At 43.4% G+C, this 14,225-nt stretch overlaps 1 protein-coding gene across 3 annotated transcripts in view; it reads left to right on the forward strand.

The window, feature by feature from the left end:
• The window catches only part of LOC111142502 (formin homology 2 domain containing 3), a 467,037-nt gene that overhangs the window by 46,396 nt on the left and 406,416 nt on the right, over positions 1-14,225 (forward strand). For all 3 annotated transcript variants that reach the window (XM_022495723.1, XM_022495724.1, XM_022495725.1), the window contains exon 2: positions 12,756-12,862. In XM_022495723.1, the coding sequence (XP_022351431.1) occupies positions 12,756-12,862 (107 nt within the window). The remainder of the gene's footprint in view (positions 1-12,755; positions 12,863-14,225) is intronic.

Consider the following 14,225-nt stretch of genomic DNA (forward strand, 5'->3'; position numbering starts at 1 on the left):
GAGCCCGATGCGGGGCTCGATCCCAGGACCCTGAGATCATGACCTGAGCCGAAGGCAGCAGCTTAACCCACTGAGCCACCCAGGCGCCCCGCCCCGAGAGAGTCTTAAGCAGACTCCATGCTGAGTGTGGAGCCCGATCTGCGGCTCCATCTCATGACCCTGAGATCACAACCTGAACTGAAACCAAGAGGTGGACACTTAGCTGACTGCACCACCTAGATGCCCTTTAAAACACTTTTGAAATTCTTAATAATTTTATGTTTGCTTTTGTCTTTTAAATGAAGACTAATGAATCAATAGAGCCTGCTCTGGGGGCTTAGAGCCCCTGCTTATATGTGGTTTTGCCCGCATCAGTCTCTCCGCCTCCCCAGGACTGGTTCTCTGCTGTGGGCTCCCCACACTCCTACCACCCTGCCCGCCCAGTGACTTCCACTGCCCACCATCCCAGCAGCTCACATAGAGTCCTAAAAATATCTTCTTGAAGGCATCAGAGAAGCTCCCAAGGCAGGCAGAACTTGGGAAGCCAAGATCACAGAGAGAAGGGAGAGTCATTGAGGTCAAAGTCAATGATCCTGACATCCAAGTTGTTTTTCACCTTGATGCACTCATCAGTTCATCAGTGGCAGGTCCAGAGACTATGAAGGCGAGCAGAAAGTGACTGTGAGGAGGCTGAGAAGTCAGGGAAAGCTGTTAGCAGTTTCATAGTGCTGGGGAGAAGAAAACAGAGCTCAGAGCTCACCAAGGTAGACAAATCTTAATAAACACTCCATCCATTCAGTTGAGACCCCTAAAAATTATACCTAGAAGTGAGGGTTAACTGAAAACAAATTAGGTCTGCAAAGAGGGAAACCCAGTTCTAAGAGCTCAGTCCTTGATTGGATTATGGTGATGTACTCCTACAGCTTGCCAGAAGCCGGGGAAAATCCTATCTGGAGAGAGAAATCGTCCAGAGCCTTGAAGTTTCTTCATAAACAATTATTGCAATCAATAAAATATACATGGTATATCCAGAGACTTGGATCAGAGAACTATCTTAGGTGGTGTAGATGCTAGACATGACCATTAAAATGATTATGATAAATACTTTAAAAAAATAGACAAGGTGGAGAATTTTAACAAGACAGAGCAGGGGTATACAATATAAAGAAGTAAATAGAAACTGTAAAAACCAAAAATACAGAAATGAAGAATGGAGTAGATAGGTTCAACTGAAAATTAGACACAGATGAAGAGAAATTAAATGATCTGGAATATAAGTCAGTAGATGATGTGAAAACCAATTTATGGAGAGCCAAAATGGAAAATGCAGAAAAGAGCATAATAGACATATGGTACATGTGTCTAAAATACAGGTATCAGAGTCCTAGAATGGGAGAAGGAAAATGGGGGGAAGCAATATTGGGTGAGATATGGTGAAGATTTTCCATGACCAAAAAAATGATGGTAAGCCACAAGTTCAAGAAGTGCTATAAACCTCAGGCAAGATAAATACTAGGTAAACCAAACATAAGCACTTCATAGGAAAACCAATGGAAATTAAGACAAAGACAACATTAAAAGCAGCCTGAGAAATTAGATTCTCTTTAAAAGAACAACAGTAAAATTGATAGCTGATGTTTCACCTGAGCTGATATGAGCTGGAGTGGACAGTCTGTGAGTACTCCAAGAAGATAAGTGCTATTGTAGAGTTCTGTATCCTCCAAAAAAAGTCTTTCAGAGTGAAGGTGATATGGTACCAAAAGTACAACAAAAAAAAAGTAAATTGTGTTTTATCAAAATTAAAAGCATTTGTGCTTCAAAGGACAAGCTCAAGAAAGTGAAAAGACAACCCACAGGGTGGGAGAATATTTTGCAAATCACATATCCAAAAAGGGACTTGTATCCAGAATATATAACTCAACAACAAAAAGGCAAATAATCCAATAAGAATGGGTAAAGGATTCGAATAGGCATTTCTCCATAGAAGAGCCCCAAATGACCAATAATAAATATGTGAAAAGATACAATCATTAGCCATCAGGGAAATGCAAATCAAAACCACGAGATACCACTTCACATTCATTATGATGGCTATAATCTAAAAGCAAACAAGTGTTTGGTGGAATTATAGGTCAGTTGGAACCTTCATGCATCACTGGTGGAAATGTAAAATGGTGTAACCTGTTTGGAAAAAAGTCTGGCAATTTCTTAAAAAGTGTACCCAAGTGAAAATATATGTCTATATAAAAATTTATACAGAAATGTTCACGGTAGTTAATTGTAGCCGAGAAGTGGAAACAATTCCAACGTCTATCAACTGAAGAATGAGTAAATCAAGTTTGCTATATCCATGCAATGGAATATTATTTAGCAATAAAGGGAAATAAATACTATAATATGGATGGATAATATGGATGAACCTTGAAAACTTTACACTAAGTGAAAAAAGCCAGCCACAAATCACTACATATTGTGTGACTCCATTTATGTGAAATGTCTAGAATGGGAAAATCTTTTAAGACAAAGTAGATTAGTGGTTTCTGGGGGCTAGACGGGGGTGTGATTGTGGGAATGAGGAGTTACAGCTAATGGATATGCGGTTTCTTTTTTGGGTGATGGGAATATTTTAAAATTGATTGTTGTGATGGAGGCACAATTCTGTGGATATACTACAAGCTGGGAAATGGTACACTCTAAATGAGTTAGAGGATAAATGAATTGTATCTCAGTAAAGCAGTTACCGAAAGAATGGAGGTAAAGTAAGGATGTTTCCAGAAAATAGGAGCTGAAGAAATTTGTTGCCAGCATACTCTCCCTAAAGAAATAATAGAGAGAGTTCCTCAGGCAGAAGGACATTATCACAGATAGCGGCACAGAAATGCAGGAAGGAATGAAGATCAAGAGAAAAGGTAAATGTGTGGATAAATTTAAATGAATACTGACTGCTCAAAATAATACCATGTCACAGGGTTCGAAATACGTTTTCTAATATCTCAAAAGGCATAGACCATATTAAAATGGTCTAGTGCCCTTAAATTGTCTGGGAAGTGATAATGTTCATTTTTAGTAGGTACTTCTGACTCAGGAAGCCATGGGATTATCTGTAGGGTAAATTACTGAAAGAATTAACACAAGTGGACAGCTAAGAGTAAATACAATCATAGAAAAATACAAAGGATATAGGAGTAATAACGGAGTAATAAAGAATAGGAGATTGATCCAAAAGGTGGCAAAAAAGGAGGAAAAGGGAAACTAGAATATGTAGATTTGAACCTAAATAGCAACAATCACTTTAGGTTAACAGACTTTGATTAAATACTTGTATTAAAAAACTGAGATTGACAGATTGGATTAAAAAAACACAAACTATGTTCTTCTTAAAAGAGACATTTCTTATATATATTTATATATATATTTCTTATATATATTTATATGGGTCCCAAATGATGTAAGTGAAAGATGGGAAGATGGTAAACCATGTGGTGCTAACCTAATGAAAGTGGTCTGGTTGTCCTAGCAACAGATGATGTCATGTTTAAGGTCAGTAACATTCCTGGAGATAAGGAGGGAATCTCAAACTCCTAAGAGAGTCAGGCTAATAGGAAATATCAATCAATCAGTTAGATATTGACCAAATTAAAAGGAAAAAGGAAATTCACAGCTGTAGTGGGTGATTAATATGCCTCTCTATAGAACGGGCAGGTTATTAAAAGCAGTGAGGATAGAAAGCTGAGAATCCCACTTAACACTGTGGCTATTGAGGACATATCCATTCCATTTACTGGGCCATAGGTGAGTTTTGAGAAATTTCAAAGAATTAAAATCATACAGAATATATTTTCCGACTACAGAGAAATTAAACTGGAAATCAACAATAAAAAAGATTCTTAAAGATCTATTTAAAAAGATTTTATTTATTTATTTGAGAGAACAAGAGAGCACAAACAGTGGGAGAGGGAGAAGCAGGCTCCACACTGAGCAGGAAGTCCCATGCCGTGCTCCATCCCAGGACCCTGAGATCATGACCTGAGCTGTGGGCAGATATTTAACCGACTGAGCCACCCAGGCGCACCTACTTGAAGATCTTCAAATATCTGGGAAGTATGGAACACATTTCTAAATAACCCATGGATCAAAGAAGAAATCCCAGTGGAATTTAGGAAATTTTGTGGACTGAAGATAATAAAAATATGAAATATGGCATATCAGATATTGTGGGCTGTAGCTAAACCTGACAGAAGAGAATTACAGTCTAAAATGTACATAATTGAAAGGAGAAAAGACTGACAATCATAAGATCTTGGATGCTAGAAAAAAGCAGCATATCAAACACAAAGAATGTAGAAGGAAGGAAATTAATGAGATTTAAAAAAACTTAAAATGGTGTAAAAGCAATACAATGAAAAGATTTTTCCTTTGGAAAGACTAATAAATGAATGAGGGGCCTTCCCTAAACCATGAGAAAAAGAGAAAGCACAAATTAGCAATATCAGGAATGAAAAGGAGATACCATTCTAGATCTTCAAGATACAAAAAGTTAGCTGTTATCCTTAGGTACACCAGTACGTTTGTGAGACGTCAACTGCCATGTTTGTATTTACACCTGAACCCCCCAAACTGGTAGTTTACTAGATTTAGTAGATTTCTCTACTCAGTGTCTCCTCTTGTTTTAGATGTAACGTGTTAACAACAAAACCCCCAATTCTATCCTGTCTCCCTGCCTACAAGAGCTTTCCTTCTCATGTTTCTCGTGTTTGTAAAAGGTAACACCAATAGATATTAATTTGCTCAAACAAGAAACTCAAGATTTTGCTTCTCTCTCGGGTACCCCTGCATCTGATCAATCCCCATGACCCTCTTGCTTTGCCTTCTCCTTTCCCCTTTCTGTCCATGAATCAGCGCTCTCTCTCCTTTCTCTCCATTCCCACAGCTTCCATCATTGTCCAAACCCCATTCAAATCCTTCCCTGGCATCTTCATTTGTCTTCTCCCTTCCATCCCCACATTGCAAAGCTGGTCCTTCATGCATCCCTTTACAACCATTTCATGGCTTCCCATTGCCCTAGAATCAAGCCTAAACTCTCCTGGGGCCAGGACGTCTCCTTTTCCAGAGCCCTTGGCTTCCTTCTTTCAGAGTCTTTACTCCTCACACTCCTTTTCTGGAAGGGATTTTGCATCCTTTAGCTCCCTGCTCCCCAAACCTGTCCTACGATGAAAACCAGAACAGACACAACAAAGGTCACAAACTCACTGTCCTTCTCATTTCCCTGAACTATGACCAGCTGTTTGGGGATCAGCCCCATGTACAGGCATGAGTGCTGCCAGGGCTGTCCTGATCGTGGTCAGCTCCCTAGGACATGGCACGGTGCCAGTCACAGAGAATGAGCACAGGAAAGGATTATTAACCTGCATGAAGGAATGGATTATTGTAATGGATCATATATAATCCTGAAATTTAGTGCTGATGCTGTTTTTCAAATCGACTGAAGTGAAACAGAAAATGGAAAAAGGTAACTGTAAACACGAGTAGATATTCCAGCCTCTCTAAGAGAGGTTAATGCATTCTTGGTTATTTATTTAATGATAAAAAAGTCTTTTAAAATAACTCAAATATTTACCAGATTATCACATCCCCTCGGCTTGAGCTCTTAATGGGAAAAATCTTGCCGTTGTCTTTCGTGTAGACTTTGGCAGAAGCCCTGGCCTTTCGTTGGTGAGCTGTACGGTTTTGTTGACTTAAATAGAAATCTGGAAACTGCCTAAATCAATTTCAGGACATTGCTTCTCTCACTGAATTTGGTGGCCACAAATAACATAACTTACTGAAGGTTTCCAAGGAAGTAAATTTTAGCCTCTTTCAAAGTAAATGTATTCATATTATTTCATAACCCATGCATGCTGGATCTTCAAAAATATCCTTGTACTTTACCCTAAAACATTTATTAAAGTACCTGTGATGTATTCGTTGTTCCAAAGAAGTTAAATGGGCACCTAGAGATTTAAAAGTTAGAGTAACATTTGTTGGAGTTAGCCAATAGGATCTGTTTTCTTCTGATATCATGTAAATCCGTTTCATTTGGTTTTTCTCTAAGAAAATGGACCGGTAGATGAAACGAATCATTTTTCATTATGAAATGTATTACATATACAAAGGAATAAATGTGAAAGGTTTGTATGGTTTGAAGGACAATGAAACACATGCCACGTCTTCACTACCCATCCTAGGAGATGGCAGAGGGCAGCCAAGATGTGCATGCATGCCCTCCTCTGTCTCGTCCCTCTGCAGTGGTCTGTGTGGGTTGTGGGAGAACCAGAGCCCGTAGATGCTGGAATGGCTGAGCCTGGGTTTTGTCAGATTTTATTAAGAAATCATGGATGGACCTTATGGCACTGCTTACTGGAAAGCTCTCTTTCCTACTTTATTTATTTATTTTTTTGCCCGTCACCTATGTCTAGTTCCTTGTCTCTGCTGCTTTTAGAAGGAACCACAAAGTTTAAAGAAGTCGTAAGCTTCGTGACTGCCAAGCAAGAGAAACACCATTTGAGGGGGAAGCAGGCATAGTGTTTAGACCTGATGAATGGAAATGTGCTGACCGCTTTTCATTGCTCTTAGAGCTGGGATGAGCCTAAAAGAGGGACACCCAGGGAGCCCCCTGTCAGCCTGCCCTGGAGAGAGATGGGACCCAGAGTCATGCTTCGTTTCTGAGCCCATAGCGGGGCTGGCTTTGTGTGTGGTCAGTGCAGTCAGAAGAGGCCTGTGCTTGAAGGTGCTATCTTGCGAATCTTCATGCTTTCATCTTTGAATGTGCATTTTGTACAGTGGAACGATGGAACACGCTCTAAGGGCTCAGATCCACAACTCATGTGTTGTTTTACCTTCTGCTGCCTCCTTTTCTCCCTGGGAGGGATTCTCAGCTGACTACTCTCCCACTCCTTGATGCTCCCAGCCTTTCCGCCCAGCATCTGCTGTTGTCCTCTGTCCCAGGTAGGGACTCGGGGAAGGACATGCCTGCTCTGTGGCCTCAGAGGACTGGGCATCGTGGTGGCATTCGTGTACTGAGCTGACAGTGTCATGTTGTTCGGTGGCACCTTGGGGATGAAAGCCTGTCACCCATCACCGATCCAGGCACTGAGCACCCTTGAACTTGAATTCCCTGGGGACTGCGTGTCTGCAGTGGTGTGAGGTGGCAGACACGCAGGGGGAGGGGGGAAATGGACCTAAAGCAACAATCATAAGACGTTCCTCCCAGGTCTGTGGGTCTTCTGGGTGGTTCTTCTGGTTTGGGCCAGTTTGGCTGACATCTGCCGGGCTCTCTTGTGTCTGTCATCCGCTGGTGGATCATCTGGAGGCTGATGACCCATGTTGGCCTCCCTTAGTGTGCGGCAGTTGGCAGGGTGTCACAGGGGCAGTAATAGACCAACAGACGTCATGAAGGCTGGCTATCCCCAGCTACTTCCGGCGCTGGCAGAGTTCCAGGAGCATTAAGAGCGGACAGCCCTAGGGGAACGAGTACCTTTTAGGTCTCTACAATGTCACATGTATTGCTGAATTGGCCAAAGCAAGACACAGGCCAACCTGGATTCTAGGCGTAGAGAAAAAAATCCAGCTCTTGATGGAAGGAGCCACAAAATCATACTATAGGCTGTGCGGATACAAGGATGGGAGGAACCAATCAAATGACGTGAGCAAATGATATTTTAGCTTTTATTTTTCTTCTCTTGAAAATCAGCCTATGTGTTCCCACTTCTGAACTATTACCAAAATTAGCTTAAAGGATAGCCCTTGTGTATATTTATAGAATGGTTCCATGCAAATTTGTTTTATTGCCTAGCCTAAGGATCATTGTGGACCCACTGGCCAAAGCGAGGTAATCATTAAACCACCCCAGGAACACGCATGCCACTTCACTGGATTAAGGAAAGAAAAGAACATACAAATTGAGACGTGACATCAGCCTTGTTTTAGTTTTTTTTTTTAAACCCTCCTAGGATGGTGAGCCTGCCTTTTCTTTTTGAATGCCCTGTCTTCGTAGGAATAGGCAAGAGAACCTGAGAGCGGCCTTGTGGAGCCCACCTGTGAGGGGTGGATGGCCTGCTTTAACGGTATGCGGAGGTGGGGTGACACAAAGTTCTGGAGCCCTCCTGTGGCTCCGTGGCCGACCCCCTCCTGAGCACCTTGCCCCCTCACCAGAATCCTGGCCACATGTTCACAGCCGGATCTGAAGTCTCCCTGCCACACCAGTGTCACTGCCGCTAGCCTTCCCTGCCTGCCGCACTCTGGAACAGCCCTGTAACGGTATCTTCCCATGGGGCTCCCGGCTTTGTCTCATGTCCTGTGGTGCCCGGCAGTGTCCTGGCCACCACACCGAAAGCCAAGAAAGGAGTGCGGGGAGCATGCTGCCAGGGGATCAGGGCCGACGTGAAAATTGTCGGAGTCAGGAAATTCCAGGGCCCTTAAGTCACTCAGCAAGACGGTTGACATGAGCGGCCAAGAGAGGGGATTGGGTTGCCTCGGTGGAAGTAGGAACTGAGGTTCCCTGTCAGGTGCTGGTCGGGCAGGGAGGTAGGTGTCTCCGTCCTCTGGGGAGATGAAGCTGGGAGAGTTCTGTGTGACCCTTTAGAACAGCCCGGGCGGCATGAACGTTGACTCACTGCCTGTTCGCATGGTGCGTTCTCTTGGAACAGGTATCCCAACAGGACTGGAGAACTCATCGAGGGGACTCACCAATTTGCTTTTAAAATGATCCCTAAAGCTGACCCTCCTTTAGGAGCTTTCATGGTTTCAATGCGTCCCTCCAGCAAAGAAGCCCTTTCTTCCAACTCCTTGGCCCATGGGATGGTTTAAATATTAACCTCCCATGTCTCGGGTGTACCGATGAGCTAGGGCTTGGGTGGTGGCGTGGAGCGGGTGGTGTGCGCTGACTCGTGGGGTGTCTTCACAGGCTGCGCTTGTGGTTGGGAACCCTGTGGTGCTTGCGTGTCCCGGCTCACTAAAAGCTGCGACGTCTGACCTTGACCCCCTTCCCGTAGCTCTCCTGTGAGGATGCCACACATTCTTCCTGACTTAAAGGCACGTAGTCATCTCTTCTGGTTTAGTTAACTAACACTAGCACAGATTGCCCATCTGTTAATTAGGGGAGCAGGGTTGTGATGCTGGGTTAGGAAGAAATGGCGGCCTTTCTTCTGGAAGGAGGACTGGGGCATTTTTATGGAGGATGCTTGGGTCGCGGGAGCCTGTGGCTGCTAATTATAGGGAAGGAATATGACTGAGGATGAACTTCCACACATGATAACAGTTGGTTTAAATGGCTTTTAATTCTCTTCTGTGTTCTATTTGTGTGTTATATTTACTCAATAAAATGATCTTTGAGGGGAGGAAGCGTTTATGTGTTCCTTGGTGCCCAGCCCGTGTCTGATATATAATTTTGTTAAAATTGAACTAGAGAAAGGGTAGTAATGATGCCCTGAATGTGAGGAGAGGAATGATGAGAACAGGCAGTTCTGCTAAGCTTTTGGGATTCTGTTGCTGGAAGCCAGGGAGACTGTGGGGTGTTCTGTTGTGGTTCCGGGCTGGCCGGGAGCGTGCTGAGGCTGATACGTGGTGAATGTTGAGGAAAACCGGATATTTGTATTCGTCTCAGGCTCCTGAGAATAAAGCAGAAGGTATGGGATGGGCATGGTGGGTAAACTGGCCACAGTTGCTGGTAAGAACAGGCCTCAATCTGCTGGTGGCCAGGGAGCCCCACCTCTGCCCCAGGTAAGGCGACCACCAAAGGCCTAGAGGGGGTGGTGAGGACGGAAAGCCCATGCAGGGTCCTCAGCCTCTTATGCACGTCCTGCTGTCTCCATGTTGGGTGCCTCCAATGAATGACATGGCAGGACCAGAGGGGTGTGTGCCAGAGTTGGCCTGGGTGGCTGGAGGGGCTGACATGTCCATTCTTGGGAAATTTTATGAGCTAGTTGTTGAGTGTCGCCATTATTAAAAAGTAAAGGATATAAACATACAATTAAATAAGTTATATTTAAAACAAAGCTAATAAATCCTCAAAACATATCACTTCCTAATTGTTGTACTGCTACTCATGAGTCTGACATCTCTTGTATTTGGTGAAAATACTATACACTGGTGGGCTTCTGTGTCTCTTTTTCCAACTCTATGCTCTGTGACTTTGCTTTGGTAGCTTGAAATAGGCCTTTGAGGCAGTATTCATACCACATGTATGTGCCCATTCTGCCTATCTCCATGCCCACAGCAGCACTTCCTCTCTGTCTGGCCCGACTGTGGACCCCAGCCTTGGAATGACTCAGTCCCCCTGGAGAAGCAGAAACTCTTTATCCAAAAGCCTCTTTCTCTGGCCTTACACGATTCCAGGGGCTGAGACCAAAGGAACTGTTACTGCCTGAAGGGCTTTCATTATCCCCATCTTCTGGTCTGTTGATCATCGATGGTATGCAAAATAAGCAACAGTGTTAGTCCTATCAACAGGACAGATCGAGTCAGTTTTCTTAGTTACTCACCTCAGCAGGGGGTCCGAGCAAGCCGGAGCTGCAGTCATTTCAGCTCGAGTCATGGTTTGGTGTACTTGTTAACCGGTCTGGTTTCTCATGGAATTTTCCATCTACGAACAATCAAGTCTGATTTCAGTCCACAGGAGACCCTTGGTCCAGGAGATGCCTTCTGCAGGAAATCCTTCCTGTCGGCTGCTTCCGCAGGCTGGGGGAGGCAGCTCCCCTGCGTGTTCCCCGCAAACTTGGGGCGTACCTCTCACACCACAGGACAGTGAGTTTGGCCAATGGGACCGTTGGGTTTAAATGCTTTCTCAGATGAGATGATCCATCTGCAAAGTGCCAGGCAGGAATGCTGAAGCTCACCAGCGCACCTTTAGTAGCTAAGGGGAACGGTTTGTTAGTAGAGAAATAAAACAAGTGAATCAAATGGGATTAACCCCTTCAAGTGATTTAGCTAGGTATTTCTTACAAATAATAATAAAAAAAACCCAGAAATTCCTTTCATTCTGTTGAGGATAACTAGAAACAAGAACTGCGGGGTCTCTACAAGAATTAGCCCCCGTTACAGACGCCGATTCTAACCAGTCGGTGGTCTGTGTTTCTCTTGTTGAGGATAATAAGCAAAACCTTTCCATCCAAAGAGACTAATTCCTTGTTTGAAATCCCACTTACAGTGGGAGGATTTTCAGGCATTTATCCAGATGTTTTAAGGGAGCTAAATATTTGCTTTTGTTTTCCCCCAATCTCCTGTTATTTTGGAGTAAGAGCCATCACTCATCAGGTAGGTGAACACTAAGCACCACACTTATATCCCAAGAAATGAAGCGTGAATTTGGATTTCCTCATCATGTTAATCTTCAGTAAAATTATTTTCTTGTATGTATGGTTTTTTTTTTTTAATTTTCCTGTATTTTCAAGTGTATCGATCATTCTAAATGTCATACAGTGCTGACGGCTGTAACAACCTCACAGTCTTAACAATTTGCCACAGCAAAGGCTCACGTCTTGTACTCTTGTAACCAGCCAGGGTGCGTTAGTAGACTCCGGCAACAGGATGCTCTCTTCCATGCAGGGATTCGGGAACCAGAGCTCCTCCTAGCCGGGGCTCTGCTGGTTTCCAGACTCTGGAGTCCTTCTCTGGCTTCTCTGCCTCTAGGTGTGTGGGGATGTTAAGGCCAGGCCTACTGGGGGCCTTTTTTTTTTAAACTTTCTCTCATATTCCATTGGTCAGGCCTCAGTTACGTGGCCAGCAGCCCTGCTGTAAGGCTGGGATGTGTGCTCTCAGGGCCCTAAAGGAAAAGGGAACGGGGTTGGCAAACTTGTGGTGTGGTCTTGGCCATACCAGAACACTACGATGACACATACTGCATTTTGCAAGCATGGTATTTTCAAGTCCTTTGTAGGTTTGTGGCCATAGAGAGGATGCGGAGCGGCATAGAGATCAAGAGTTAGGGATCAACACAAAGTATCAGCATCCAGATCCCAGCTCCACCATTCCCCAGGTATGACACTGGGCAAGTAACTTAGTCTTTCTCTGTGTCTTAACTTCGTCTTCGTAACATGGGGAGGACAATAGAAGTTAATAGGGATTGTGTGAGAATCAAAGATGTAATCTATGTAAAGTGCTTAGAATTCAGCATGGGACATAATTAACAGCATGTCAGTGTTAAATAATTTTTAAAAAAGTAAGACTAGTAACAAAAAGACCTAATGTCTTCTTTGGTATGTTGTAATTTGAATATGGTGTCATTCAGATAGAGAACGTTTCAGTTCAACTGTAAAAGTGTTTATTGAGCAACTACTAATTGTCACGTACCAGGTAGGGCCATAGAATCTGAAGGAGTAGGCTTTTCATCGAATCAAAGGAAATGGCATGTTCTGCCCACCAGGTTTGCCTTTTAGACTCTGTGACTCTTAATCTATGGTCACATCAGCATTGTGATTTTGGTTTCCACTCCCTAAATCCTCCATGGCTTATTTCTGGGGTCCTCAGAGTGGAAAGTGACACCGGTGTCAAAGGGCTCTTTCTCCTCCCCTGTCCCCTGGACCCTGTTAGTGCCAGTCCCTTCAGAGGTCTCATTGCTGTCTGGTCACTGTGTTGTGTGCTCCCAATGGATTTGGACGAACCTGCTACCTCTTCCAATTATGATCTGAATTTCAGAATCATGCTTGATTTTCAAAAACACCTGAGGGCCCCGTGAAGTGATTTCTCCATCCAAAGTGCACATCCCAGGAGCAGGCTGGGCTTAAAGGCTCTTTCTCTTGCAGCTGGATGACTGCACACTGCAGCTTTCCCACAATGGCGCCTACCTGGACTTGGAGGCCACCCTGGCAGAGCAGCGGGACGAGTTGGAAGGCTTCCAGGATGATGCTGGGTAAGAGCAACCGTTGTCCCTGCTGACTAGTCCAAACTGCCCAAGATACAGAGATATGGGGGTACATTAAGGCCTTAAAATACTTGGAAGAAACCACTGTGGCTTTGACCTTCTCTGCACTCACAGTCACAGAAGAGAAGGGAGACTCAGGTGACTGACCGGCAGTCATTGCAAACTCTTTTGCATTTTGAGTCGTTCTTCTTGACGAGGCCACTCAGGGGCAGAAAGATTTCTGGTATAGTTTAATCAATCACATTTTATTGACCTTCTAAGTTTTTTTTTTGAAACCAAATAGAATTAAATTAATATTTTCTAGATTTAGTAGTTTGACAACTATTTTAAGCATTGTTTTTAATGATAACTTCCTGGATATTTCATTTCCTTGGCAGATATCCTCGCATATTTTTTTATACTATGTCACCTTTTGAACTCACAGTAGTGGAGAGAATGATTTGTGATGGTGTTAATGAACATGCAGTTACTTTTAGCCTACATATAGAACTGCTTAATCCTTCTGATTGCTGTGAATCTGAATAAAGCGATAGACATAAAAAAAAAATCAGGTGGTCAGAAAGTCAAATCACATATAAATCACGTATAAACATATAGTCAGCTCTTCCTGTGTTTATTTGGTTATTGAAATAGCCTTTTGATTGGGGGCCCCCTGCCTTCCTTTCGGTCCTCATCCATTCAGTACCAAGTGTATCTGATTTCATCACATTCCTCCTTAGAAACCTTCAGAGATTCCCTGTTGCTTTCTAAGTAAAGCTTAGCTGTCTTCCTCTGGTGTTCAAGGACCTCCCCAAAAGTTGCTTTGAAACTACCTTGCCTGAATTAAAAAGAGATTACACCCAGGTGAATCTTGTCTGGGAGTGCTGATTCTTCATGAAAGGCTTAAAAATGAGGGAAAATGGAAACAACCTTAGTGTTAGTTTTCTACCTGATTCTAGTATTTACGGTAGTTTGCTGGGTTTTCCCTACACCTGCCACCGTTCATGGTGCTTTCTCCCTTAATCGTCCTCTCCCTCAGTTGTCTGCTGCTAAAGCTCTAGTAGGTCAGTACTGGGCTTGTCTGAGTATCTGTCATCTAGCATTTTCTCAACACATTAAAGGTGCTTACTGAACATTGGTAGTCAAGTAAATGGCAGGATCTCGGAATGGATTCCTGAATAACAGGACCATGAGCACTAAGGCCAAGTTCCTTGGTAGGACCCAGCAAGGTTTTCGGAGGACCCAATGGGAACAGATCCTGGAAACTACCATAGGCTATGCACACTCTCATTATTATGTCACACCAGATTCTACTCGTCATTATCAAAACAAAAACAAAAACGAAAACCTTAGGTTGATAGACCGGAAAATT

The sequence above is a fragment of the Enhydra lutris genome, unplaced genomic scaffold (genome assembly GCF_002288905.1).
Source record: "Enhydra lutris kenyoni isolate GAN:26980312 unplaced genomic scaffold, ASM228890v2 scaffoldscaffold8, whole genome shotgun sequence".
Taxonomy (NCBI): Eukaryota; Metazoa; Chordata; class Mammalia; order Carnivora; family Mustelidae; genus Enhydra; species Enhydra lutris.